At 38.5% G+C, this 24,876-nt stretch overlaps 1 gene segment (V, D, J or C); it reads right to left on the reverse strand.

The window, feature by feature from the left end:
* Nucleotides 1-22,896: 22,896 nt before the first annotated feature.
* Nucleotides 22,897-23,510, reverse strand: LOC114651615 (immunoglobulin kappa variable 1-8-like). The segment is given in 2 exon segments: nucleotides 22,897-23,238; nucleotides 23,366-23,510. Coding segments are annotated over 2 exon segments (369 nt in total).
* Between the last annotated feature and the right edge of the window lie 1,366 nt (nucleotides 23,511-24,876).

Below are 24,876 nucleotides of genomic sequence, written 5' to 3' on the forward strand. Positions count from 1 at the left end.
ATGTCTTACGGAGTTGAAGCTTTTGAAGTTTGAAAAACTGGTAAGTGGGAGGGTTGTAGCAATGTGTAGGGCAAGTCATAGATTTGGACTTCAATGGTATTTTATGGCAAAATGATATACCAATTGATTTGTTTCCTTCATAAATGAAGAACAAATTAGTAATAAATAACAATAATAATAATAATACTAATAATAATGGTTCAGGATATCAATGTGCTGTTAGTCTTTGTTACTCTATATAGCCAACAAACACTACTACTAACAATAATAATAATAAAATAAAAACTACCACTACTACTACTGAACATGCTTAATAAACTTACTTAGTGCAGTAAATACAGGGTCAAAATGATGATTAAATATTTTAAAAATGAACATGTGAATATATCTCTTGGATGTATGAATTTATCTAAACTTCATTATGTCTTTACAATGACAGCAGATATCAATATGCCAGTAAGTAAATTAATGTTAGCTGCCAATGAAATTAACCAACTGTTGAAGTTCATCTGAGCTAATTGCAAGTTGTTTGCCTGATACTCTCCCACAATTCAGCCTATAACTAACTAGCAAGCCAGAGAACTTATTGTGTGTTGGTGAAATTTGCAAATGTATCCTCAATGCAATCACACTCAGAGCACTTCATATGTCAACTAACAATAGCAGCCTTTAACAGTGTGTGTAGGTCCTGAGGATTATATTCCTGTAATAAATAATTCTCAACCATGTCTGAACTTGGTACTGTAAGAACAGATAATATCTCTTAAACACTTGACATCAAAGTTGTTTCACATAATGCTGCTGATACTCCAATGTTTGTCCATTAAAGTGATAGCTTTAATGTAGTAGTAATTGAGATTATGTTAGCTAGCTTACTGTAGGTTAGACATGTCTGTAAATGTAGCACAAACTGCTTCTTCATGCTTTCATTTTTTTCCTTTCAGTGCTCCTGACTGATATTGACTTGAAGCCATATCTCAGCTTGTTAATGGAAATTGATTACAATAGGTGACTTTCTATGATTTTACATCTGCAGAACTCCAGAGCGGGAGACACGGTTCGCTTCCCAGGTCCTCCCTGCGTGGAGTTTGCATGTTCTCCCCGTATCTGCGTGGGTTTCCTCCGGGTACTCCGGTTTCCTCCCACAGTCCAAAGACATGCAGGTTAGCTGCATCGGCGATCCTAAATTGTCCCTAGTGTGTGCTTGGTGTGGGGTGGGGAGCCACTTCAACGACCATTAATGGGCAGCATCCAAATGAATGATGCACAAGTATGTTCACCACACGTTAGCTGTTAGGTGCTGCAGGGATAAGAGACAGTTAGCCAATTAGAGACAGGAGATGATTAGGGGGCCAGAATGACTAGGCCATGGTGGGCAATTTAGCCAGGACATCGGAATATACCCTATTCTTTATGAAGCATGCCCATGGATCTTTTATGACCACGGAGAGTCAAGACCTTGGTTTTATATCTCATTCAAAGGATGGTGCCATTTTTATAGCATAGTGTTCCTGCCAACACCTCTTCCAACAGCAACCCAAGCTTTTTTCCTGGTTGGTCTCCAATCCAAGTGTTGGCTGAGCCCAAACATTCTTAGCTTCAGGTGGATGAACTCTTCTGAAGTGCATGTGGTATGGCTGCTGATCATTGGTCATGCTTGTAGTGCGTGACCTGTGTTTAGGGAGGGATGGATCTGGTTATATGCTACCAGTGATTCTTGTCTTTTATATTTAAATAGACAACTATTTAGTACCTGTGCATTGTAGGCTTAACTCTCTACTGTGCATGGAATATAGAATTTTTAGCCAATATATAATTTTACATTCTAAAGTATACACTTATATGAAGGCCTAACAGAATGAATTGTCAAACATAAGGAAAAGGACTAAAGATAAGTGAAGGGTTAACTAAATTTAGCTTAAAACATAAGCACATGAGGTTTGCCTCATCTTTGAGAGAAACAACCAACTTGATTTTCCAAAGTTAGAATTAGGTCAATGAGTGATAACACTCCCTTAGAAAGCGAGGATAAACTAATGAGAAAGCCCAAACGGAAGAGTCGACAAACAGAAATTACTGGTGGTGTTAGTTGATTGGAGGAGGGGCTAAACTTCTGAATATTAAGAGTCAGATGATATGATTTATCAAAAGAGGTAATAGTAATAGAAAATATTAAAGCAGATTAATTGTTCAATTGATTGCTCATTCCATGGACTGAGACATTTGCGCATAACTCTGTGTAAATAAAGAAATGTTCTGCACTTTCATCTGGGCTCTGTGACAGCCTTCTTTGAAGATAGAGGAAAGTTCAAGAATCAAATCCCAGTTTGTGGAACTTGCCTTTTCTCCTTGTGTCTGCATTTATTTGTTTTCTCCAGGTACTTCATCTTAACTCCAATGCAGGTTAGCTTAACTGGAGACACCCAATTGATCTGGTATGTTTGTGAACTCTGTTATGGAAAGGCATCCCATCCAAGGCATTATATAGCATTATGCAGTAAGTGGAATCAGAAAAAGAAATTAGGAATCTACAGTGTCCAACATGAGTGAAAGTGAGTATGTGTGTGTGACTATACTCTACAAAAGTCTAGAATCCATTCTGCCACCACTTTCCTAAATATCCGTGGTTTTTGCTGATTTAGGCTATTAATAATACTCTAAACAGAGGAAATTATTTTTTTAATAATATGACATTAATGCTATTTTAATATGCAATAAAACACAAAATTGTAATATAGCAGGACTCTTCCACTCTGATTACTTTTTAATATGCAGAGTACAGTATAACAGGTGCTCAAAAAAGGATGGATCCATTGCACATCATATGTCCTAGTTCATACAAAGCAAAATGCCTTGGCAATTAATCGCAACCAGAGACAAATGCAAAAAAAATAGGAAAAAATCATCTTTGAAATACATTCTATTACAAAAATGATTGCAGTTTTTTCAATATTTAAAATACGATATCATTGTGTAAGATATCCATTCTTTTAGAAACAATGAACTTTTGTGAATAAAATTCTTTGTGAACGTTTCTTAATCTGAAAATAATCAGCGGAGATAGTTGTGGACTATTAAATAATAACCCTGCAACATTTTATTACCTAAAGTTTAAATACTTTGTGTAATCAGCTTGTTCTTTCACGTTATCAGCTGGTGATTTTTTCTTTGTCGTTTTAACCATAATACCTAAGCGATTAAATAAAAGAAAATTACTATTGCTAAATATGCACTCTTACATGAGAGAAAACAGTACTGCTAGTATAAACAATGGCTGTAGTATCAGTAATAGTAGAAGTAGTAGTAACATGTATGCAGAGGACAGTGAGGATCTTACCTGTTCAACTACAGAATTCACCAATTCCCTTTAAAGGCAAACAGGCACTACAGGAATAACAGGAATATTTTTTTTGTTAATAATGTTTTCCAGTACAATATTTTGCTAAAAATTGTTCATTACCATATTTTAAGGTCCATTTATGATTCATGTTTTGTGCAGATGGCCTTACATTCTCATCAAGTACACTTTGCTATGATCAGAATTCATAGTTGACTTGATGACTGCAAGCTACCCAGACTCTAAGGCAGCAAAGGAACCCTAAACCATAACACTTCCATCATCATGCTTCACAATTGTTTTGAGGTTCTTGTCCTAAAATGTTGTCTTTGATTTTCACCAAACATTCCTGTTACTGTGGGAAAACAACACTATTTTTGAGTCATCTGTTTAAAGCGTATTGTTCTTGAAGCCCTGGTCACTGCCTAGATTTTCAATGGTAAACTGTAGTCTTGCTTTAATCTTCTTTTTGGACAGCAACTTGTCCTTGCACACCTCACATGTAGGCCAAATTTAGGCAACCTCTTACTGTATAATAATGATTGTATTTTGACACCATCTGTTGCAAGAGTTACCTGTAGATCCCGCAATGAAATTTTGGGGATCTTGGAGACTTCTTTTAGTATCAAACAGTCAGTTCTTAAGCTGAATTTGCTGAGCTGACCAGTCCTGGATAAATTAGCAGTTTGAACTCTGCACAACTTGTACATGATTTTCCTTAAAATGGAATGAATGATTTAAAATAATTTATTGATCCCTTTTAAATCCCTTGCCAAACTGATAGACTTCCATAGCCTCCTTTCAGAAGACCTTAGAGAGCTTTTTAAACTTGCCATGATGACACCACATACATCAATACCAAACAGAGCACCAGACCAAAGATATCTAAAGTTTAAATAAGACAGTCAGGTCCACTTGCATACCCCGTGAGGAGGTATATACTGGCACCTAATCTGGAGAACCCGGTTCTAGTTTTATGTATTTCAAGTAATGATAAATGTAGGGGCCATTTTTTACTTTTATAAGTATAAATTCAGACATGGACAAATTGTTAATATCCTTCCACCAAAAAAGAAGAACTGATTCTAAAATAACCTGAAACTGACTAAAGTAATTGGCACCCATCTTTTTTAATTCCATATTTAATAAAAATCAAAATTTGCTTTAGAGATTTGATTCAACAGAATATGGACAAAAGCCTAACATTTTGTTGCACAACCTTTAGAGGTAATTGCTGAAAACAAGTGATTCCCGGAAATTTCAATGAGAATTCTGCACCTGTCAACAGGTCATTTCACCCACTCTTCCTGAGCAAACTGCTCCAGCTGTGTCAGATTTGAAGAGGACCTTCTACAGACTGCTTGTTTCAGTTTTTTTCATAGATGTTTGATAGGATTCAAATCAGGGCTCATAGAAGGCCATTTCAGAATACAGTAGTCCAATGTCTTATTCTTAGCCATTTTGGGTGCTTTTAGCTATGTGTTTTGGCTCATTATCCTGTTGGGGAATCCATGACCTGTGACTGACACAGACCTTTGTGACACTGGCAGTACGTTTCGCTCCTGAATGTGTTGATAGTCTTGAGATTTTATTGAACAGACAATGCATCTTTTCTCACATGCAGCAAAGCAGCCCCAAAACATAACAGAGCCTCCTCCATGTTTCACAGCAGGTATTGTGTTCTTTTCTTTGAAACCTTCATTTTTTCCATCTGTGCACATAGAGGTGATGTGACTTGCCAAAAAGCACAAATTTTGTCTTATCTGGCCAAAGGACAGAGTGATAAATCAGGAGTTTTGGAGCGTCTCCTATTCTCTGCCAATACCAGGCAAGAAAGTTATAGTTGCTATCGGTAATGGAGCTGCTCGCCTTACAGTTCATCTTGACAGTTTCTCCTGGCCATGCAGACAGACTTGAGGGAGACTGAGTCATGATGATACAGTATCTCCACAGGACCTTGGATAACAGAGAATAAAGTACAATTAATTTATTGTTTAGATTGGTCTCGTCCGCTATAGGAGATGGACGTCTGAAGCAGAGCTCCGCTAGCAACGGCTTTATTTTCACACATATTTCATATTATTTAGAGGTATCCTGTATTTAACCCAATCAAGGAACTTCCACTACAATATACAAGCATGAGTAACAAGAAGAAAAGTCAGAAAGAACCGGAAAAGAAACTTAAAGCTGCTTCAAAGTCTGAACAGACATCCGGCCCGAGTGCAAGGTATGGCCTCTCGGAGACTGACCTGGAACAGGCAAATGAATGCGCAGATCTCCTGGGACCCCGCTCCTTTGTATTGTCGCCAGTCAAGAGTGAAAATGGGAGCAAAGGTGCAAGTGATACAGGTCGCGCTGGATCGCCGATTTCTGAGGATCATCCAAGACTAGAAAAGGCCCTGCAGTACGTGCTCTCATCTACTCATCACGAGCCCGCAGCACCTGCTGTAACAGGAGCTGCATTTCCACTCGCAGAGCACGAAATCCGAAACAAACTGTCCGAACTGAAAACTGAACTGAAAGAGATAATCGCTACACTGGCCACTGCCATGGCTGCGGCCGTAAATGACCTTAAGAAGGATAACAAGAATGAGCTTAAGAAGTCTAACATTGAGCTTAAGAAGGATATCATCGAGATTAAAAAGGATAACAAAGACCGGGAAATGCATCTATTTAAAAGTTTTGAGTTGAACTTTAAAGGCATGTTGGAGAAATTAGAGGAACACATCGAAGAAAATAGATCCAAACTGAAATTGCTTGCCTACCAGATTAATGACGTTACTGATCAGCTGGATGACGTTAAGCAGGCATTCATGGCTCGAGTTGAAACAGCGGAACAATTGGTGTCTAACGCCGATGAAAAAGCTACATCTGCGAATTCCAAATGCAAAAAACTCGGAAATAGACTAGCGGCCCTGGAAGATGGGTACAGAAGAAATAATATAAGAATTGAGGGTATACCTGAGAAATGAGAAAGCTCAAGCCCAGTGAAATTTGCAGTAGAATTACTGTCTAAAATAATTGGATATAATTTTAAACTCGACATTGAGATAGCAGCTGCTTATCACACATACAGGGCTAGTACCTTTAAACCTAGGTCTTTTATTGTCCGCTTCGAGCAACTACGATGCAAGCTTGATGTGATGGCACTTCTCAGACACAAGCAAGAGATTATATTTGAAAATAATCTTATTCGTATTTTCCCCGACTTCGCACCATTAACAACTGCAAAACGCGCAGCCTACTTTAACATTAAAAAGTTGCTAAAGAAAGCCGATATCAAATACAGCCTCTTGTATCCTGCCAAACTGAAAGTGGAAGTTCAAGATCAATATTATATTTTTCCAAGCAAGGAAGAAGCTGAAAAAGAACTAAAGAAGCTGTTTCCGACACTCTTTTGAAAGTTAATAAGGAGCCGTATTCTGTCAAGGTATGGGAAGGACCTATCATCTGCTCTCAGATCCACTTTTAAAGAGACTGGTATTATAATTACAGATTCTTTTCTTTACTTGGACATTATATGTTCATGTCTTAATTATAGTTATAGACGTGAATGTGGAAGTAATTAAAGTAGGATTGTTTTTTTTTTTTTTTTTTTTTTTACTACCTTAAAGTAGACTGTTTAACATCTTACTCTTGGTTTATTGCTATTTCTACTATTACATTAAGAATTACCATGTTTATCCTAGACTACTTTTTAAAATCATCCCCAGGGTTCATTCTTTTTTTTTTTTTTTTATCTTAATATCTTTAAGTTGCTGAAGATTTGTTTAAGCTTAAAGATTGTTAATGATTATATTCTCGGCAGATAGTATTAAGAATTCAGCTGCAATAGATATCTCTTTGTTTTAATTCTCTAATGCCGCTGCAGGGTGGGGTTTGTTTTGTTTTGGACGTGCTCTGTCTCTTTGTATGTCAGAGGACCAGGACATTGCGAAGTGGGATCAAGCCTCTTGTGGGGAAGCAAAATGGGGGGGGGGGGATAAAGGGGGGAGAGAAGGAGAGCAGGCTATATCTAATCTATTCTTCTAATCCTTATAACTATAAATATCAATGCAACAATATGCTAAAATGCAATAACTCAAGGGGAATTTTGAAATTAAGATCAAAACTGCCTCACTACCAGTTAAGACTATAAAATGACATTAAAAATTCAGAATCAATGTCTCCATGATGGGACAGTTAACTTTGCAAGCTGGAATGTTAAAGGCCTGAATCACGAATTAAAGAGAAAGAAAGTATACTCTCACTTAACAGGCTTAAATGCTAAAATAGTATTTTTACAGGAGACCCACTTACTAAGCAAGGATCAGTTCAGACTACAAAAAGACTGGACTGGCCAAATGTTCCATTCTAACTTTATAAAGAAAACTAGAGGGGTGGGATATCTCATACACAGAACAGTTCCATTTGTAGCATCAGATGTAGTATCGGACCCCGAAGGGAGATATGTGATGGTAATGGTCAACTTATTTAAGAGTAAAATTATTTTGATAAATGTTTATGCACCCAATGTCGATGATAAGGAATTCATGCAAAATGGGGGGGTGGGGGGATAAAGGGGGGAGAGAAGGAGAGCAGGCTATATCTAATCTATTCTTCTAATCCTTATAACTATAAATATCAATGCAACAATATGCTAAAATGCAATAACTCAAGGGGAATTTTGAAATTAAGATCAAAACTGCCTCACTACCAGTTAAGACTATAAAATGACATTAAAAATTCAGAATCAATGTCTCCATGATGGGACAGTTAACTTTGCAAGCTGGAATGTTAAAGGCCTGAATCACGAATTAAAGAGAAAGAAAGTATACTCTCACTTAACAGGCTTAAATGCTAAAATAGTATTTTTACAGGAGACCCACTTACTAAGCAAGGATCAGTACAGACTACAAAAAGACTGGACTGGCCAAATGTTCCATTCTAACTTTATAAAGAAAACTAGAGGGGTGGGATATCTCATACACAGAACAGTTCCATTTGTAGCATCAGATGTAGTATCGGACCCCGAAGGGAGATATGTGATGGTCATGGTCAACTTATTTAAGAGTAAAATTATTTTGATAAATGTTTATGCACCCAATGTCGATGATAAGGAATTCATGCAAAATCTATTTGCATCCATTCCCAATGTGAACACTCATAAAATTATAATGGCTGGGGACTTTAATTGTGTTTTAAATCCACTCTTAGATAGGACTCCTGTGACAGGGGGGACTACATCTAATACTGCAAAGACAATTACATAGTTTTTAAATGACCACAACTTATCAGACCCCTGGAGGTTTCTTAACCCAAACTCAAGAACATATTCATTCTACTCACCAGTGCATTATAGCTACTCAAGAATTGATTATTTTTTTATAGATAATAATTTCCTGCCTACGATTAAATCGTGCAAATACGACACAATTGTTATCTCCGACCATGCCCCTCTAGTCTTGGAGCTAAAATCATTAAGCCCCTCACACTCACCTCGCAGATGGCGTCTTAACCCTCTTCTACTGGCAGACAAGAACTGCACAGAATTTATCCATCCATCCATCCATTTTCCAACCCGCTGAATCCGAACACAGGGTCACGGGGGTCTGCTGGAGCCAATCCCAGCCAACACAGGGCACAAGGCAGGGAACCAATCCTGGGCAGGGTGCCAACCCACCGCAGGACACACACAAACACACCCACACACCAAGCACACAGTAGGGCCAATTGAGAATCGCCAATCCACCTAACCTGCATGTCTTTGGACTGTGGGAGGAAACCGGAGCGCCCGGAGGAAACCCACGCAGACACGGGGAGAACATGCAAACTCCACGCAGGGAGGACCCGGGAAGTGAACCCGGGTCCCCAGATCTCCCAACTGCGAGGCAGCAGCGCTACCCACTGCGCCACCGTGCCGCCCCACAGAATTTATATCCAAACAAATCAGCTTCTTCCTAGAGACAAACACGCCCACAGAGGTTTCTGCAGGAACACTCTGGGAAACTCTAAAGGCCTTCTTAAGAGGACAGATTATTTCATATCTTTCCCACAGAAATAAATTAGAAACCAAGAAAGTGTCAGAGCTAAGAAGCGGAATTACTAGAATAGATGAAGAACAAGCCAGGTGTCCAAGTGAAGCTCTTCACAGGAAAAGGCAGGCCCTGCATACAGAACTTAACATCTTAACAGCTAAAGAAACTGAACAACTTATTTACAAGTCAAGACATCATTACTATGAACACGGAGAAAAAGCTAATAAGCTTTTAGATCAACAAATTCACAAACAAGAAGTTCACAATGCAATACCAGTAATCACCAACACAAACGGAGAAGAAATTATTGACCATAAAAATATAATGCACACATTTAGAGATTATTATAAATCCTTATATTCTACTGAGCTCAAAGAAGACAACACACAATCTAATGCATGTGTGGATACATTACAGACACCACAAATAGATGCTTTAATTGCTGAGGAACTGGATAAACCTCTGACGCTAACAGAATTACTAGATGCTATAAAGTCTCTTCAAAGCGGGAAATCAGCAGGCCCTGATGGTTACCCCGCAGAATTTTATAAGAAATTCTCCACTCAGCTAGCTCCCCTCTTATTGGCAACATTTACAGAAGCTAGAGACAACCAAATACTACCTCAAACATTTCATCAAGCATTAGTCACTGTCTTCCCTAAACAAAATAAGGACTTGTTACAATGTGCATCATACAGACCAATTTCACTCCTGAATAATGATGTTAAGATACTATCAAAAATTCTACCTAGAAGGATGGAGAAAGTGCTGCCCTCGGTAATATCACAGGATCAAACTGGATGTATTAAAGGCCGACACCTATCTTCCAATCTCCAACGCTTGTTTAATCTATACATATTAATAAAAGGCAAAGCCCTCACTGACTCACTGACTGACTGACTGACTGACTGACTGACTGACTGACTGACTGACTCACTCACTCACTCACTCACTCACTCACTCACTCACTCACTCACTCATCACTAATTCTCGAACTTCCCGTGTAGGTGGAAGGCTGAAATTTGGCAGGCTCATTCCTTACAGCTTACTTACAAAAGTTAGGCAGGTTTCATTTCGAAATTCTACGCGTAATGGTCATAACTGGAACATATTTTTTGTCCATATACTGTAATGGAGGAGGCGGAGTCACGTATCGCGTCATCACGCCTCCTACGTAATCACTTGAACTAAAAACAAGGAAGAGATTTACAGCACGAGTCAAACGCGGGAACGAAGGTAAATGACGTTAATTTTTGAGTGTCTTTTAATACTGTGTAAGCATACATATTAACATATGTGCAATTAAACATGTGCATTTACGGGGTGATTTCTCAGGCTTAAAAGCTCGCCTTTTATCAAACGCGGGAACAAAGGTAACTGACGTTGTTCACTGTCTTTTAATACTGTGTAACCATACATATTAACACGTGCAATTAAACGTGTGCATTTACGGGGTGATTTCTCAGGCTTAAAAGCTCGCCTTTTACTAAAAAGGTAAATGCAAAACTATTTTCAATCATTCTATGATCTGCTTCTCACAACTGAAGGCACCGTGGCTGATGGTAAATGACGTTAATTTTTGAGTGTCTTTTAATACTGTGTAAGCATACATATTAACACGTGCAATTAAAAAGGTAAATGCAAACTGCTTTCATTCTTAAGGGCACAAACCACGTTGGATTTCAGCCGTTAAACGCGCAAAAATGTCGGTACACCAGATAAATAAGTGCAACATATTATCAGTTGTATTGTATGCTTACAATACATACAGAAATGTGTTAATCGTTAACTAATAGTATGGGATGGTGTTTTTCGACTCGCTCCTTGATTTAAACGATTCCATGTCTTGGTGGGTTTGCGTAGCTTATTGTCAATATCTTTACACCTGTTTTTAAGACTTATTGACTGAAACGGGCTTTCACGAAAAAAGTTATGGCTTTGCTACAGGATACACCCTCCACAAGTTAAGGAAGTAAAAATAAAGGTATACATTTCTGTTTTATTTAAACCTTTTAAGTTCGTATGCATAGCCCCATTTGGCTGTTTTAGTTTTTTTTTTCTTTCTTCAGTAATATTTAATCTCCTTAAAGAAAAACAACATATGCATTTTACTTATTTTGTATCTCTTTAGTAATATTTTAGTGTAAAAGGATAACCAGTATTTAAACCTTTTATGTTACTTTATAAAGTTATTTTACACAATGTTGAAAAATTAATAAGAAAGCTACATATTTTGGCAGCTGCTGCTTTAATTTTCAATGAAATGAAAAAAGAGAAAACCTCAATGAAGAAGAAACAGTTTGCACTATCTAAAAAGGAGAAACCCTCATTTATAAAGGTTTGCTGCAGATGACTTAACTGAAAATAAATGAATAGTTCCTATGTGTATAATACATATTTATCTATTTGACTTATGCCTTTATTCCAGCAACTTGCAACATCAGAGGTACAATTTGTTACATTACTTTTGTTTTTTGCAGCACAGGCAGGTGAAGTGACTTCCTCAGGGTCACACAGTGGTGTCAGTACCAGGATTTCAAATGACAAGATCCGGGTTTGCTGAAATTTTACTGAAGAAAGAAAAAAAATGAAAACGGGCAAATGGGTCTATGCATACAAATGTCCATCCATCCATTATCCAACCCGCTATATCCTAAATACAGGAGCCAATCCCTGCCAACATAGGGCACAAGGCAGGAAACAAACCCCGGGCAAGGTGCCAGCCCACCACAGGGCGCACACACCCACACACCACGGACAATTTAGAATCGCCAATGCACCTAACCTGCATGTCTTTGGACTGTGGGAGGAAACCGGAGTACCCAGAGGAAACCCCGACAGACACGGGGAGAACATTCAAACTCCACGCAGGGAAGCGAACCCGGGTCTCCAAACTGGCACCTTTCACTGCGCCACCATACCGCCCGCATACAAACTTAAAAGGTTTAAATAAAACAGAAATATATACCTTTATTTTTACTTCCTTAACTTGTGGAGGGTGTATCCTGTAGCAAAGCCCTAAGTTTTTTCATGAAAGCCCCTTTCAGTCAATAAGCCTTAAAAACAGGTGTAAAGCTAAACTTGCAGCACCGCTATTCAATTACACTTGCCTAACGCCTCTCCTAAGGGGACATACTGTGGGATCTGGGCATCCGTCAAAGCACCAATCACAGGCCCAATTAGAAAGCGGGAAGCTGTGATTTGTCGTCTCCCTCCCATGTAACAATCACAGACCGTGTTACAACGCACTATGTATGTATGTGTATATGTATATATGTATATGTGTGTGTGTATGTATGTGTGTATATGTATGTGTATATATATGTTGATATGTGTATATATATATATATGTGGATGTGTATATGTGTATATATATATATATATATATATATATATATATATATATATATATATGTATATATATGTATATGTAGATATGTATATATATATGTATATGTATATATATGTTTACATAACCTCTTTAACACACTACTTCTCCGCTGCAAAGCGCAGGTATTTTGCTAGTCAAATTATAAAAATGTTAAGATAATAACTCTTTACATAGCACTTTTCTCATTACTCAAAGAGCTCTCCACACAGGGAGGACCCAGGAAGCGACCCCACAATCACCTTACTGCAAAGCAGCAGCACTACCACTGCACCACCTGTGAGGATAAGATAACGAAAATTTTTACATATACTTCGTATTTTTTAATTGATAGTAATAAATAGTGTATTAAATGCAAAGAAATGCACATGAAACACATGCTGTGGTTAATAAATAAAAGGAAATGGCTTTGGAAATTTAAAACACATACATATGTCTCCTTTTCTGAAGATTGCAGTTGTCAGAATCCACTACAGTATTTTTTCTGCCTTTTCCAGAGATTTGAAAAGAGGACATTGCAAATACATTTGAAGGTGACATGCATGTGCATGTTGGGACCACTTGGAAGGTTCAGGATGCCTGTCAATATCACTCCAGAGCAGGAGGGGGCATTGTTGCTAATTGTATCTGCTATTTCCTCTGCAGTTAAGAAATGATCCAGGGAGATGACAGCTAGCCACGCCCCCAATGCACTTTCCAAACCCCACCCCTTCTGAGCCTGGACCTATTTAACCAGTTGACCTTCAGAGGAGATGGAGCATCAACATTGCTCTATATTTTTTTTTTTGATATTATTAGAAACTAAGCTGAAGTAGACTGCTTTATTTTATTAAATAGGAGTATCAGAACTGATACTCCAAACCATTTCACCCATGTGTCATGAGTTCCTTCACAGAAGATTAAAAAAATGTATGTTATTACAGTAGGTATTTGCGTTACACAGCACAGGAGAGCTGAGTTAACTCCAGTACTGGTCACTAAATGTGCAGAGCTTTTAGGTCTGTTGTTGGCAAAGGTAGATAAATAGTGTGCACTTCTATAATGATGTACTGGTTTATACTGGAAATCAAAATCCCTCTTTGTCCATGATACTTAGACAGATACTTTTACAGGAACTTTTACTCCAAAGATGGACAAGCTGCACTAAATGGAGACTTGAAATTGATCTGCTGTGGGTTTGAGTGGGTAAATGTGCTTCTGACAGACTGGCTCCTCATTTGGAATCATTTCCTTCTTTGTGCTCAGTGTGACAATGTAGAAAAACTGGAATCAGAAAATGAATGAATGAGTCTAAATTGTCTCAGCATGAGACTATTCCAGTGCAGAGAAAGTAAAGTCCCCTGCAGCGCTCCTGTGTTGCTGACCACAATGTAATCACAATGTAGTCACATAATGACTACCAACAGTTCACATCCTGTTTTCAAAACAAACATACCAATTCAACAATGGGATGTTAATGCCTGGTCTGTCTCAACTGACATCAGACCAATGCGATCCCCTCTGACATTGCACCACTCTCTTTATTTTTCAACTTTCTTTATAACTGCATGGTGCAACACCAACAACCTGGTCTTAAATACCAAAAAGACCAAAGATGTTATTCTGGACTTTAGGACCACTAAAAAGGTCAATCACAGTGCGATAACAATCAATGCAGATGCCGTGGAGAGAGTTTCCAGCTTTAAGTTTCTAGGAGTCACCATCTCAGAGGACCTGTCCAGGGCTGACAACAACTTGGCTATAATAGGCAAAGCACAACAACGCCCCTATTTTCTCAGGAACCTAAGGAGAGCTGACCTCCCCCAGAAACTGCTGGTTATATATATATATATATATATATATATAAGGCTGAGGCTTTTAGATATCAAAAGATTGCAAAATGTCCACAATAGGGAGGAGAGAGAAGCATCTGGTTAAAAATCAAAAAAAGGTTTATTCAATATTAAAAGGATTTATTTGAAAGATGTAAAAAAAGTTATAAAGAGCAAAGCAAAAACAGAAGCAAAAGTAGGCAAACCTAAGAGGAAAGAAATTCAATATCAGAAAACACATTACAGTATTTAATTAACAAAGCAGTGTTCAAAACCAGGAAATCTGAACAAAAAACACGAATTGCAAATCAAAATCAGGAATCACAAGTGAAACAGTGCTGAAGATGAAATGAGAACTTTCTCATTCCCCAGCTGCATAACTAAGTGGCTCTGCCTCCTTTGGCTCTACATGCTGGAGACAAGGCAGATAACATAGAAACCTACACCAGATAATCCTATATAAAACAAGAATGAAAAATATTTCCAATGCAACATTTATTTTAATATTAATAACGCAGGATCTCCATGAAGGTTATATGACCTATTAAAATGTAACTAGTGTGGAGAACCTTGGAATAGAGAGCTATGTTTTAAAGTCTGCAGTATATTACAGTATTAACTTTGAAAGTCAAGCTGACTGTTTATGACAATGAGAGCTACACAGCCAAAATGTTGTGTCTGTTCTAGTATTTCAACCATAATAGCAAATTAAATGAATGAATTTGAATATGTTAGATGTGGAGACAAAGCCTCTTCTCGAAAAACTGGAGAAGGTTTTGGATTTTATCAGGCTGACAGTTTTACTCAGAACACTAACTGGGAGAAAAAGTACATCATTCTGTTGACAACCCTGTACCTAGTAGGCAATATTTTTTTCTCTTAGACAAGTTGGCAGAAGAAAAAATAAAAATGTGCAGAAAAGAGCATCAGTTTGTTTGTCTTGCATGCTTCAGTAGTATAAACCCACTTAGATATAATGAAGTAATTCAGTGCTGAGCGGCATGCAAGCAAGCAAACAAATTACTTAATCAAGTTAGACAGGCTCTTTGAATTGAGAGCAGCACTTAAGGTTTTCTTTGTAAGAGAAGGTGAGATGAAACATTGAGTACAGTAATATATACATTTTTAAGTGTGAGGTTTACTTAGTAAGCTCCCTCCATTTTCGTGGTTTCCTTGTTGTGATTGAAGTTTCATTATAACTACAACGAGGGTCATTTATTAATTATTGTTTGTCTAGCTCCTCCCATTTGAACAATTTGCAACAGGTAATTTGATCAGAGACACAGACACACATACGTACATATATATATATATATATATATATATATATATACAGTGGTGTGAAAAACTATTTGCCCCCTTCCTGATTTCTTATTCTTTTGCATGTTTGTCACACAAAATGTTTCTGATCATCAAACACATTTAACCATTAGTCAAATATAACACAAGTAAACACAAAATGCAGTTTTTAAATGATGGTGTTTATTATTTAGGGAGAAAAAAAATCCAAACCTACATGGCCCTGTGTGAAAAAGTAATTGCCCCCTTGTTAAAAAATAACCTAACTGTGGTGTATCACACCTGAGTTCAATTTCCGTAGCCACCCCCAGGCCTGATTACTGCCACACCTGTTTCAATCAAGAAATCACTTAAATAGGAGCTGCCTGACACACAGAAGTAGACCAAAAGCACCTCAAAAGCTAGACATCGTGCCAAGATCCAAAGAAATTCAGGAACAAATGAGAACAGAAGTAATTGAGATCTATCAGTCTGGTAAAGGTTATAAAGCCATTTCTAAAGCTTTGGGACTCCAGCGAACCACAGTGAGAGCCATTATCCACAAATGGCAAAAACATGGAACAGTGGTGAACCTTCCCAGGAGTGGCCGGCCGACCAAAATTACCCCAAGAGTGCAGAGATGACTCATCCGAGAGGTCACAAAAGACCCCAGGACAATGTCTAAAGAACTGCAGGCCTCACTTGCCTCAATTAAGGTCAGTGTTCACGACTCCACCATAAGAAAGAGACTGGGCAAAAAACGGCCTGCATGGCAGATTTCCAAGACGCAAACCACTGTTAAGCAAAAAGAACATTAGGGCTCGTCTCAATTTTGCTAAGAAACATCTCAATGATTGCCAAGACTTTTGGGAAAATACCTTGTGAACTGATGAGACAAAAGTTGAACTTTTTGGAAGGCAAATGTTCCGTTACATCTGGCGTAAAAGGAACACAGCATTTCAGAAAAAGAACATCATACCAACAGTAAAATATGGTGGTGGTAGTGTGATGGTCTGGGGTTGTTTTGCTGCTTCAGGACCTGGAAGGCTTGCTGTGATAGATGGAACCATGAATTCTACTGTCTACCAAAAAATCCTGAAGGAGAATGTCCGGCCATCTGTTCGTCAACTCAAGCTGAAGCGATCTTGGGTGCTGCAACAGGACAATGACCCAAAACACACCAGCAAATCCACCTCTGAATGGCTGAAGAAAAACAAAATGAAGACTTTGGAGAGGCCTAGTCAAAGTCCTGACCTGAATCCAATTGAGATGCTATGGCATGACCTTAAAAAGGCGGTTCATGCTAGAAAACCCTCAAATAAAGCTGAATTACAACAATTTTGCAAAGATGAGTGGGCCAAAATTCCTCCAGAGCGCTGTAAAAGACTCATTGCAAGTTATCGCAAACGCTTGATTGCAGTTATTGCTGCTAAGGGTGGCCCAACCAGTTATTAGGTTCAGGGGGCAATTACTTTTTCACACAGGGCCATGTAGGTTTGGATTTTTTTTTCTCCCTAAATAATAAAAACCACCATTTACAAACTGCATTTTGTGTTTACTTGTGTTATATTTGACTAATGGTTAAATGTGTTTGATGATCAGAAACATTTTGTGTGACAAACATGCAAAAGAATAAGAAATCAGGAAGGGGGCAAATAGTTTTTCACACCACTGTATATATATATATACAACAACAACAACATTTATTTATATAGCACATTTTCATACAAAAAGTAGCTCGAAGTGCTTTACATAATGGAGAGAAGAAAAATAAAAGACAAAATAAGAAATTAAAATAAGACAACATTAATTAACATAGAAAGGAGTAAGGTCCGATGGCCAGGGTGGACAGAAAAAACAAAAAAAAACTCCAGAAGGCTGGAGAAAAAAATAAAATCTGTAGGGGTTCCAGGCCACGAGACCGCCCAGTCCCCTTTGGGCATTCTACCTAACATAAATGAAATAGTCCTCTTTGTAGTTCGGGTTTTTCACAGAGTCACTTGATGCTGATGGTCATACAGATTTCTGTCTTTTAATCCATCCATCATTGTTGGAACATCATGGTGCTTTGGGTAGATGGTGGTGGCACACGCCACCACCAACAGGACACCGGAAAAGGAAACAGAAGAGAGTAGGGGTTAGTACAGATTTTGAATGAATAGTTATTATAATGAATTAGATATACAGAGTATCAGGATTAAATTACAGTGAAGTTATGAGAAGGCCATGTTAAAATAATGTGTTTTCAGTAGTTTTTTAAAGTGCTCCACTGTATTAGCCTGGCGAATTCCTACTGGCAGGCTATTCCAGATTTTAGGTGCATAACAGCAGAAGGCCACCTCACCACTTCTTTTAAGTTTTGCTCTTGGAATTCTAAGGAGACACTCAGTTGAGGATCTGAGGTTACGATTTGGAATATAAGGTGTCAGACATTCCGATATATAAGCCGGGGCGAGATTATTTAAAGCTTTATAAACCATAAGCAGAATTTTAAAGTCAATTCTGAATGACACAGGTAACCAGTGTAGTGACATCAAAACTGGAGAAATGTGTTCGGATTTTCTTTTCCTGGTAAGGATTCTAGCAGCTGCATTCTGCACTAACTGCAAACGATTGATGTCTTTTTTGGGTAGTCCTGAGAGGAGTGCGTTACAGTAATCTAGCCGACTGAAAACAAACGCATGAACTAATTTCTCTGCATCTTTCGATGATATAAGAGGTCTAACTTTTGCTATGTTTCTTAGGTGAAAAAATGCTGTCCTAGTGATCTGATTAATATGCGATTTAAAATTCAGATTACAATCAACGGTTACCCCTAAGCTTTTTACCTCCGATTTGACTTTTAATCCTAATGCATCCAGTTTATTTCTAATAGCCTCATTGTATCCATTATTGCCAATCACTAAGATTTCGGTTTTTTCTTTATTTAATTTGAGAAAGTTACTATTCATCCATTCTGAGATACAAGTTAGACATTGTGTTAGCGAATCAAGAGATTTGGGGTCATCAGGTGCTATTGATAAATACAGCTGTGTGTCATCAGCATAGCTGTGGTAGCTCACGTTGTGCCCTGAGATAATCTGACCTAATTGAAGCATGTAGATTGAGAAGAGCAGTGGACCCAGGATAGAGCCTTGTGGAACACCATATAGAATATCATGTGTCTTTGAGTTATAATTACCACAACTAACAAAGAATTTTCTCCCTGCCAGGTAGGATTCAAACCAATTTAAGACACTGCCAGAGAGGCCCACCCATTGACTAAGGCAATTCTTAAGAATATTATGATCAATGGTGTCAAATGCGGCACTCAGATCTAAGAGGATGAGAACAGATAAATGGCCTCTGTCTGCATTTACCCGCAAGTCATTTACTACTTTAACGAGTGCAGTTTCTGTGCTGTGATTTATTCTAAAACCTGACTGAAATTTATCAAGAATAGCATGTTTATTGAGGTGCTCATTTAACTGTATAATGACTGCCTTCTCTAGAATTTTACTTAAGAAAGGCAGGTTAGAGATGGGTCTATAATTTTCAAGAGCAGAGGGATCGAGATTATTTTTCTTAAGTAGGGGTTTAACTACCGCAGTCTTAAGACAGTCTGGGAAGACCCCCGTATCTAATGACGAGTTTACTATGTCAAGAACATTATCACTAAGCACGCCCGATACTTCTTTGAAAAAATTTGTTGGTATTGGGTCAAGGGCACAGGTGGAGGGTTTCATTTGAGAAATTATTTTATGTAAATCAGGTAAATCTATCCTAGTAAAAGACTTTAATTTGTTTATTATGGGGTACTGGGGTTTAGGAGGATCCTTAGTGTTGGGGAGATATACTATGTTATTTCTAATATCATTAATTTTTTGATTGAAAAATACAGCGATAGCCTCACAGGTTTTACTGGAAGTACTTAGGAGGCATTCCTTTGAGTTACCTGGGTTTAACAGATGATCAATTGTTGAGAATAAGACTCTGGGATTACTAGCATTGTTATTTATAATCTTAGAGAAATAGCAGCGCCTCTCAAGACGGACTGTGTTATTGTATTCTGTTATTTTAACTTTTAATATTTCATAGTCAATAGTTAGTTTAGTTTTCCTCCATTTACGCTCAGCTCTACGGCATGTTCTCTTTAAATCAGACACTCTTTGGGTCTTCCAAGGTATAACAATGCTAGAAGATTTTTTAACTGTCTTTTCAGGTGCAACTAAGTCAACAGCAGCCCTCACTTTAGTATTAAATCTTTCCACCTTACTATTTACATTCTCCTCGCTATTATAGTTGGCACTATAAACGGACTGATTGGTTAGAATGTTTGAAAGTTTTAAAGCTGCTGATGAGTCAAAGAAGCGTTTTTCAACAATGTCCTTCTCATGAATGTTTTCTATCATTATTTCTATATTAAATAGTAGAAGAAAATGGTCTGATAGACCCGTATCAATGACCTGCTTTATATCAACTTTTAGTCCTTTAGTAATTACTAAGTCTAACGTATGACCTGCTTTATGTGTAGGCTGATTAACGAGCTGTCTCAAATCAAAAGAGTCCAGGAGGTTCATAAATTCTTTTACTTTCTGGTCACATTGATTATCTATATGAAAATTAAAGTCGCCGACTATTAAGAGTGTGTCATAGTTCGTAATTAAGATTGACATCAAGTCAGAGAATTCCTCAAAGAAAGACGCGTTGAATTTTGGAGGTCTATACACGGATAATACTAAAACGTGAGAATCTCCCTGAATAATAATGGCGAGATACTCAAAAGACTTGAATTTACCAAAACTGATATTTTTACATTTTAACCTGCTTGAGTAAATGTTTGCTAGTCCTCCACCCCTCTTTCCTTGGCGATCAGCATGAGTAAAACTGTAATCCGGAGGCGCAGATTCGATTAAAACAGCTGCGCCATCTGAGCTAAGCCACGTTTCACTTAGTGCAATAAAATCTATTTTTTTATCACTAATAAGATCGTTGATAAAAAACGTCTTGTTAGTTAAAGCTCTAACATTTAATAGAGCCATATTCAATGTTTCGGAGGAGCAGAGATGAATACTATGTGCGTTATTGATATATGGAACAGGAATTAAGTTATTTTTATTAGTGCCGTTCTGCGTGTATTTTTTGTTTAATCTATGATATGTTTTTATAGTTTTAATACATTGTTCATCTAAAGTAGTAACTTTAATTAAATTATTGGTGTTTATGCTGTATTGCCTAGATTTTCTATGTGCATTAAGATTGGTTATTACAGTATTTATGTTGTGCACTTTTATGGAAGATTTTATTAAACAATTATCATGACCAAGCACAGGAGTGGCAATTCGGAAGGGGTTAAAAGCAGAGATAGATAGTCAAGATAAACAAATTACCTTGGATATGTTTTCGGAGAGGACCCGGGCGCCGAAGCTATTCGGATGCAGGCCATCTCGCTTGAAAAAACGCGGTCTTTCCCAAAAGAGGTCCCAGTTGTTGATGAAACAGATGTCTTGATTCTTGCAGAAGCCCTGCAGCCAGTTGTTTAAACCAAGCAGACGACTGTAGTACTCGTTTGATCGTCTGACGAGAGGGAGTGGACCCGAGATGAAGATCTTTGCCGATGGGGTCCTCTCCTTTGTGTCTTTAATTAATGCAGTGAAGTCTGCCTTGAGGATCTCGGACTGTCGATGCCTTATGTCGTTTACGCCAGCATGTAAAACAATTGCTCCAACTGCCCTGTTCTTGTAGATCACCGGTGCACGTCTCGTCACATCTCGGACACGAGCACCGGGAAAACAAGAAACAAAAGATTTTCTATTAGGGCAAGTGATATTGAGGTTCCTAACAATAGAATCACCTACCACTTTTACATCACTAGGAGCTGAAGGCGAACTGGGGACGCTTAGAGGGTCAAACCTGTTCTGCGTTACGATGCTTGCCTGTGCCGATGGAGGTGTTCTGGCCTTGAACCCCCGCCTGCATAGCTGAAATACACCGAGGTCATCATCGGTGTCACTCCTACGAGGCGCGGGGGTGAAGGTGACTTGAGCGGCACAACGCGGGGTTGATATTACGCTGATAGCAGATGGCGAGGACGGCTTATCCAACAGCCGAGCCTTCAGATCTCTGAGGTATCTACGTCTGGACAGAAGTTTCTGAATCTGTTCATCGAGTGCCTGGAGTTCCTCGACTACAATTTCAACGCGATTCACCTCACTATCGGCCATTGTCCGCTTCTGTTTCTGCTTCCGCTTCCGCTTCGTGCCCTAGGAAGAATGAGAGAGAGATAGGTTAGAGCAGGGGTAGGCAACGTCGGTCCAGTATATATACTGTATATGTATAGTGAAGAAAGAATTAGAGACAGCACACTCATAAAGATTTGGGGTGGTAGCACCGTATAGTGCAAGGTCCAGAGCAGCCTTTCCAGACTGAAACATTCAAATAAATTAATCGAACAGAGGATAACATTTCGGGAAATGAGTGGATTTTTATAGTGAACGTGCAGGAAATTTGATACAGAGGGTATGCTGGGAAACAATGGAAGGGCGGAAATGACGTGGAAAACTTGAAGCCAGAAGTGAAGTCATCAGGTGGGGCCAGAAAGAATGCCATTGTTATTGTGCGTGTGGAAGCAAGATCATCAACCAGTCCAAAAGGAACATTTATTCTTCTGTTTTTCTGTTGAATAAGAGAGAGAGATATTATTGCCTTGTACCAAACCTGCTTTCTGTGTGTTATCATGCTTCACTGAGCCTGTCAGCTGCTCCCAGCTGCAGCATCTGTTTCCATGTCTGGTTAAAACGCTCGACCAACCTGTCAGTTTGGGGATGATATACAGACATTTTCAGATGTTCAATGTGGAGTAACTTGGCAACCTCCTTGAACGTATCCAATGTGAAGTGGGTTCTTTATTCCAAAGGTTTTCTGGATTGGGTCATTTTCTCACATGTTGCTCTTTCTGTAATATGTTGTGACCAGAAGACTTTCTTTCTCTTCTCTTTCTCTCTCTTTCTCTCATGTGTGCCAACCCCGTGACTTCTGTTTTAGCACCAGAAAAATTAAGAACAGCAGCTGCACAGACAAGTCAATGACGTTTTTGTACAGCTCTGTGTCACTGTGTGAGAGGATAGCTGTAATGCTGCTGACAGTAGTATTGTCCTGCATCTTCAGACTGCACGTTACTGATGGTCAGTGTATAATCAAGTCCAGAGCCACTGCCACTGAAACGACTTGAGATCCCAGACTGCAGTGTACTTGCATAATAAATCAGGAGTTTTGGAGTTTCTCCTGCTCTCTGCTGATACCAGGCAAGATAGTTAGTGCTGCCACTGGTAATGGAGCTGCTGGCCTTACAGTTCATGCTGACAGTTTCTCCTGGCTGTGCAGAGAGACTTGAGGGAGACTGAGTCATGATGATATCTCCACAGGACTCTGGATAGAAGAGATTACAAGAGATTAAATAAAGTACAATTAGTTTATTTTTAAGACATAAATACAATTACAGCTTTACTCAGTAGAATTCACATAACAGGTCCAATAATTTACTTATGTGTATCACCTTCAAACAACACAAAGAAGGTCACCAAAAACAGAAGTGAAAAATCCATCTCCACTGTGTCTTAGAGACAGGCTTAATTGACTCGATCTCAGTGACTCCACTCTTTATGTCTCAAGCAGCTTTGAGGAGAGATGTCAGTATGCAAATCCTGAATGGGGAAGAAACAAAGGAAATGAAGTGAGGGTGTGCTCAACAATGAACTGAGACCAAACTGAGTACCCAAGAAGGGAAGAGCCTTAGTTAGGGAAGTGACCAAGAGCCCAATGATGTCTCTAACAGTGCTTCAGCAGTCCTCTGCTGAGATGGGAGAAGCTGTCGGAAGGATGACCATCTCAGCAGCACTCCATCAATCAAGCATTTATAGCAGAGTGGCTGGAAAGAAACCACTCTTGAGTAAAAAGCATCTGGCAGCCCCTTTCTATTCTAAGAGCATAAGGAAAATGATTTCCATATCTGATGAGACAAAAATTAAACTATTTGGGCAGAACTCCAAGCATTACATCTGGCAAAGACCTGGCAATGCTCATCAGTTGTCTAATAACATCTCTATGGTGAATAATGGTGGTGGCAGCAGCATGCTATGTGGGTGCTTTTCAGCAGCAGGCACAGGGAGACTATTTAGAATTGACTGAAAGATGAATGCAGTCAAATACGGAAAGGTTCTCGAGGAAAACCTGCTCCAGAGTGCACTCAGCCTCAGACTGGGGCAACTGTTTCAGCACAATGGCCCAAAGCATACAGTCAAGACAATACTAGCTTTGGGACAAGTAATTGTCTGTCATTGAGTGTCCCAGCCAATGCCCAGATTTAAACTCCATGGAACATCTGTTGAGGGACCCAAAGGTGGCAGCTTACCAATGTTTTACCCATCCAATCCGACGGAGCTTGAGAGGATCTGCCTGGAAGAATGGGATAAACTGCCCAAATCCAGGTATGGAAAGCTTATAGAGTCTTACCCTAAGAACATTAGAAACATGAACTGCTGCCAAAGGGGCTTCTACAATGTATGGAATTAAGGGTGGAAATATTAGTATGAATGAGAAGTTTCAGTCATTTGATTTTTAATAGATTTTCAAATCTTTTTGAAAATATTCTTTCATTTTGTCATGATGGGTTATTAAATGTGAATTGATGGGAGTTGATGGGAAATTAGGAAAATAATTCACTGAAAATTAAAACTTCAACACATTAAATTGTTTATAGCTGAATCCCAACTCAGAAAGAAAGCAGGAAGCAACAGTGAACAAGACAGGTGGGCCCACTCGACTACAATCTCTCCTCAAATAACATGCACGTCTTTTGGGGATATTGGACAAAATTTGTTGTATCTTGACAACAAAACAAACCTCACAGCAAAAGCTGCATCCATTAAACAGAATAAGATAATGACTGCATCACCATGTCATGCCGTGTTTTATGATCTGGAAGATTTGATTTTTCACAAATACACTTTTGTGTTTACCACCACTTCACTTGTTCTTATCTTATTCTAAACCAATTTTATATTATAT

This window comes from Erpetoichthys calabaricus, chromosome 5, assembly GCF_900747795.2.
Source record: "Erpetoichthys calabaricus chromosome 5, fErpCal1.3, whole genome shotgun sequence".
Lineage (NCBI taxonomy): Eukaryota > Metazoa > Chordata > Cladistia > Polypteriformes > Polypteridae > Erpetoichthys > Erpetoichthys calabaricus.